This window comes from Nicotiana sylvestris, chromosome 10 (assembly GCF_000393655.2).
Source record: "Nicotiana sylvestris chromosome 10, ASM39365v2, whole genome shotgun sequence".
Taxonomy (NCBI): domain Eukaryota; kingdom Viridiplantae; phylum Streptophyta; class Magnoliopsida; order Solanales; family Solanaceae; genus Nicotiana; species Nicotiana sylvestris.
Genome location: NC_091066.1, coordinates 169,726,704 through 169,732,198, shown reverse-complemented (window position 1 = coordinate 169,732,198; position 5,495 = coordinate 169,726,704). Strand labels below are relative to the sequence as shown.

Genomic DNA, 5,495 nt, shown 5'->3' with positions numbered 1-5,495 from the left:
ATACTCGTTGCTTCGCCATGAGTTACAGGTTCATCTTATGGCATTTCGGGGTTATGCAACACGAATTTATGATTATATCCATTTTTTCGTGTGTATTAATACATGCTGATTTTGTAGAATTTTTTTGACGGACTTCGATTGACCTAAAATTTTGTAGGTCTATAGGAAACGGCCTAGTGGCCAATATTCATTGCTTCGCCATGACTTTCGGGATCATTTTTTTATATTTTGGGGTCATGCAATACAAATATATGATTATATTCACTTTTTAATGTGTATTAGTACATGATGAAATATCCTTTTTACAGAAGAATAGTATTTTCTTTAGAGGAACATCGTCTAGAAAAACAAACAATTATAACAAAAATTATCACAATAAAAAAGAAAAACAAAGGAGAACGTCAAAAGTAAATACAATATATACTTCAACAATATTTTAATACAAAAATTTTCGCGCTCTTATGCTTCTTCCTTAGAACTATCATCAATATTCTTGATAGGACCTTTAAACCAATGTCTACCACTGAATATCCACGTAGAAACGACTAGAATGAGAACCCCTCCAACTGCGACAGGAGTGTAATTGAGAGTTTGATCTGTAATAGGATAGGAAACAGGCAAAGAGAAGAGTACAGAGATGAGTGCAACCCACAATACAGATATCCAACCTACAATAGTCCCATATCTTCCCAAGGTAAATCGCCCTCGAGTGAAGGTTTTTCGACCTAGAGTTAACCTTAACAAGACTGGTATAGCATAAGCAACATAAAGCCCAATTGTTGCTATTGATGTCATGGCTTGAAATGCTACCAAGCTTCCAAGAGACTTCAATTTTCAAAAAAAAAAAAAAAAAAAAAAATAATCTGTTAGCAAGGGAGTGAATAAGAAAAACCTATATAAAAAAGGGCAGCCAGGTGCATTAAGCTTCCGCTATGCACGGGGTCCGGAGAAGGGCCGGACCACAAGCGTCTATAGTACGCCGCAGCCTTACCCTACATTTCTGCAAGAGGCTGTTTCCACGGCCTGAACTCGTAACCTCCTGGTCACATGGCAACAACTTTACCAGTTACGCCAAGGCTCCCTTCAAGAAAAATATATGTACCGTTAATGCCATGCAAAATGCTACAAGGGCTGACATCCAGACTGCATTTATAGGTACATCCTGTTTGTTCACTTTCTGCAACTGCGACGAAAATGGCATTGCTCCATCTCTGGAGAATGCATATGCAATCCTGCAAAAAATAGACGCGAACGTAAAACCTCCTTGGCTCTAGTCAGGGGTGTAGGGAGGGTGTTAGCTACGGATTCAGACGAACCTAGTAGCTTTTTCTTAGACCCTGTATTTGTATCAAAAAAATCCATTAAATATACATAAATACTTAATTGCGAGCCCGATAACTAAGACGAGCTATAGGTTCGGCTGCAATTCAGAACCCATAAACTTCAAATTCTGGTTCCGCCTCTTGCTCTAGTATAGAATTTATGTTAAACAAGGAGGAAAAAGATCCTGATCAAGCATATTTACCTCGAGTTACTAGTTAGTGAGCTCATACCAGCAAAGAATACAGCAAGACCAGCAATACCTAAGCAAATTACAGCACCAACACCACTACCATATCTACTCATAAATGCCTCATAATAGATTTGAGCAATGGCATGACCACCCGAATCGTTATTTTCGCTCAAAAGATGCGGAATATCTCTAACTGCAAAGGTTATACCAACTACATAAACCCATCCTGCAACAACTGCTATGCCAATTGCACTTACAATACCTTGTGGCCCGTTCTTATCTGCGTCTTTAGTTTCCTCCGACTGCAAAAATATTTCATTAAACACAAAATAAGATAAAAATTCAAGAAAATCGCTTTGAAGCAGAACTCACCATATAGGCAGAAGCATCATAACCTGTCAATGTATATTGGCTCATAAGAAGTCCGAGGACAAAAATGTAGAAATAATTGTTGATACCGTTCTGATTCTCAGTATTGAAGTTTGTAAACACAAATTCAGGACTGGCTCTTTCAGTTGCAACCACAGGAATCACAATCATGAGAAAGCAACCTGTAATCGTTAACTTAACTAGAGTCGATTGAAGGCAGGTTTACTGTAAATAGTGAGATTTGAATAGAGAAAGTAGGATATCAATTACATACCGAAGAAATTGCAGGCAGCGCCTATTTGTCCAAGGAATGACAACATTGAGATAGGAAGACTATTTAATATAGCATGTATTAGTAGAAATACGCCGTGGAGAGCCATAACGACGTATTTAGAGATCATATATCCGCCTCCGTTTAATCCACCAGTGCTAAGAAGAATCATCACTTGAACTAATTGTGCTAGTGAAAAATCTATACTTGTTGTGAGAGCCCACTGCAATAAGATTTTTGGTTATTGATTAGTATTGTTTAATTAACCCTGTTAGATACTACTAATCAAGAATTGTGAATATTGATATGTGTAATTCTTCAGGATACCTGACCAACAATGTTGAACCTGCAAAATGAAAAGGAATTAACCCTGTTAGATACTAATCAAGAATTGTGAATATTAATGTGTGTAATCGAAGATATGATTATATGAAGATGCAAAACTTAAGAACTTCATTTTAGACTATTATATGCATATATTAATAAGTTCGAACTTGGGTTCTTTTCTCATTTTTGTGTATCATTCTCTATCTCAGCCTTGGCGTAACTGGTAAAGTTGCTGCCATGTGGCCAGAAGTTCACGGGTTTGAGCTGTGGAAACAACCTCTAGCAGAAATACAAGGTAAGGTTGCGTATAATAGAACCTTATGGTCCTGCCCTTCCTCGGACCATAAGGGCTGCCCTTTTTATTCTCTGTCTCAGCCACTACATCAGTCTGCGTATGAAATCCATTCTTACTGTCTGATGATATAACAAAAATAAAGCATGATCTAATGAGCTCATATTGCGCGAAAACCGCGTTATCCAATCAAGAATTAAAATGTAGGTTCACATGTAGGAGAATTCAGTGTTTTCATATTTCATTTTTGTTTTTCTGCTTTTTCCTCCCTTTCTGTATCTTTTTTCCCTCCTAAATAGCCCTGAACTGAAACTATCCATTGGCCTGACTAATCGAGATTCGCACTATGTAGGGCCTATTTAAGACGGAAGCTCTCCCTACCAGGAATTTCTCTAGTCCCAGGGCTCAAACTCGAGACCCTCTATGTTAAAGGTTGTATCCATCAAGTTCAAATCATCGATCCACCTCTGTTTCCAAATAGCGAAATTGGTAAAAAAATCATGCTAGTCGACGACTGTAAACTGTTAGAAATAGTACACTTTTGTCTACTTAATTATTACGTCTTCAACATCCAAAATATCAACAAGCTGATTCTTACAAGAACTAAGTCCAAGAACTGAAATTAACATGATCATAACACTCGAAAACGGGACGAAATAGCATGAAACTGTGTACAGACTAAACGAGCAAATGAAAAAATTAATTACCAGCCAGTGATCCAAGAAGCAAAAGGTCCCCATCGTGGACCAGCAAGCTTAGCACTCCAATAATAAAGACCTCCAGAAGTTGGATAAGATGAACAAATCTCAGCCATTGATAATCCAATTAACATAGTAAATGTACCAGCAATTGGCCATCCATAAATATAAGATATAGGTCCACCAAAATTCAACCCTGTGCCCATTAGTCCGTTTAAACCAGTAAGTACTGATACAATAGAAAATGATATAGCGAAGTTCGATATCATCCTGCAATTCAATAACAACAACAACAATAATAACGCAATTAAGATATATCAGGTATATAATCTACAACAACTAGAGAAAATGGTCAAATTTCCCCAGTATTATCATTGGAATATTTAACAATTTTGCCATCGTTTAACATTTGGTCTAATATTATCTCATCGCAAGAAAATAGTCTCATTTTCCCTTGACATTTACTAGAGCTCCCAATCTGAGGGTAACTTTAAATCATAGTTAAACGTTGAGGGGTAAATTTGGACCTTCTTTCTCAAAGAATTGTTGACACGTGGAGTCCATTGGCCATTTCACGTTGGAGTTCCGTTAATGACAGGGGAAAATACGAGACGATTTGCTAATAGTAAAATTAGGAATGGACTAAAAGTGTAATTGAATGCAAAGTTGAGCAATTTTGAATATTATAGAAGGCAAGTTGGATTTTTTTCCCCCCAAATAACCACTACACCTCAATCTCAAGCAAGTTGAGGTCGGCTGTACGAATTCCACGGTGACCATATCCTCTCTCAATAAGCTCATTTCACTCCAACATAGTACAAAACAAAACTAGAAATGAAAAGCACTACTAGATGTTTTTCTCTATTTGACGGCTCCTAGAAAACATAGGACCTAAAGTAAACATATTAACATAACTATCGTCAATTAATTGACATCGCCTGTATCGCTTGAACAATCAAGAAAGTAAAATTAAAAGGCAGAGTACTCACGAAAGATCGCGTTTGAGTTCTTGTTTGTATCCTAGCTCATGGAGACGAGCATTGTCCGAATCCTGTAGACCACGAACATGGTCCGGTCCCGAATCAACTACTACAGCATCGGCTACTCGAAGACTCATAGTTTTGACACACTATATGGAAAGTTGTCAACTATAAAATGAGACTCTAAATTTCTTCTCTTCCTTAAGTTCAGGAATAAGAAGAATGAATGTGTGTAGTCTTTTGCCTGGCTTTCCACATACATATAAAGATGAAGAAAAATTCACTCTAAATATGGAAAAATCAGTGACATGACTTGGTTAGTGAGAAATTGTACCTATTTTAGTATACATGTTCTTGTCATGACATTGATGCTTATGTGTACAGCCAATAGCCAATAGGAAAAAGACGACTAACAACAATAACAACCCAGTATAATTGGTCTGGGGAGGCTAGAGTGCATGCAGATCTTACCCGTCTTTAAGAAGGCAGAGAGGTTAGTTTTCGGTAGAACTTCGGCTCAGGAAGGGAAAAGGGGGAAAAAAGAAAACAGCCCCACCTTTTTGTTGTTTCCCACCCGGTATTTGGTATCGTGTTGGGGCCGACTAAATTCATATTCCCCAAACAGCCCCACCTTTTTTATTTTTAAATATAGACGTGCAGAAAAACAATATTATTATCTTAGTATATTGTCAACTTCCTCTTTTCTCAAGTGAACTGTCATAATTTTTTATTTTGAATTATTCCAAAATGTATAAATATTTTAAAAAGAAACTTCATGTCTCTACACTATTCAGTATTTTATAAATATTTTATTATCAAAAAAATATCTCAGACTACCACTACCAGTTTGATCCTTAAAAAATGTACAAACATTCAAAGAGTTAATTTTTTCAATGTTTAAGCTCATTTTTCATTGAAATATAATAAATTCTACTCTAATTGATAACAAACTGGAATGACCTTTTTTGTGGGGCCAATCTAAATAAAAAGTAATTAAAAAAAGATAACAACAAGTTGCAATGCAATAACGGCGAAACAAGAATCA

The 5,495-nt window shown here is 36.6% G+C and overlaps 1 protein-coding gene across 3 annotated transcripts; it reads right to left on the bottom strand.

The window, feature by feature from the left end:
* Nucleotides 1–396: 396 nt before the first annotated feature.
* On the bottom strand, nucleotides 397–4,715 carry LOC104224280 (amino-acid permease BAT1 homolog). Of its 3 annotated transcripts, none has more exons than XM_009775898.2 (8): nucleotides 4,460–4,715; nucleotides 3,480–3,740; nucleotides 2,481–2,499; nucleotides 2,157–2,376; nucleotides 1,886–2,082; nucleotides 1,526–1,815; nucleotides 1,103–1,232; nucleotides 397–825 (listed from the first exon to the last, which is right to left on the bottom strand). In XM_009775898.2, exons 1-8 carry the CDS (start codon nucleotides 4,585–4,587, stop codon nucleotides 460–462), a joined length of 1,611 nt encoding a protein of 536 aa, XP_009774200.1. In that variant the 5' UTR covers nucleotides 4,588–4,715; the 3' UTR covers nucleotides 397–459. The 3 variants fall into 3 exon arrangements, with proteins under 3 accessions (XP_009774200.1, XP_009774201.1, XP_009774202.1); XM_009775899.2 differs by having other exon boundaries at nucleotides 1,886–2,064; XM_009775900.1 differs by having other exon boundaries at nucleotides 3,480–3,666; nucleotides 4,460–4,548.
* Nucleotides 4,716–5,495: the final 780 nt, after the last annotated feature.

Coding starts and splice junctions, on each gene's coding strand:
- LOC104224280 (XM_009775898.2), bottom strand. CDS start 4,587: ATGAGTCTTCGAGTAGCCGATGCTGTAGTAGTTGATTCGGGACCGGAC. Junction 3,741..4,459: donor GAACTCAAACGCGATCTTTC/GTGAGTACTCTG, acceptor ATTGAATTGCAG/GATGATATCGAACTTCGCTA. Junction 2,083..2,156: donor CGCTGCCTGCAATTTCTTCG/GTATGTAATTGA, acceptor AATCGACTCTAG/TTAAGTTAACGATTACAGGT.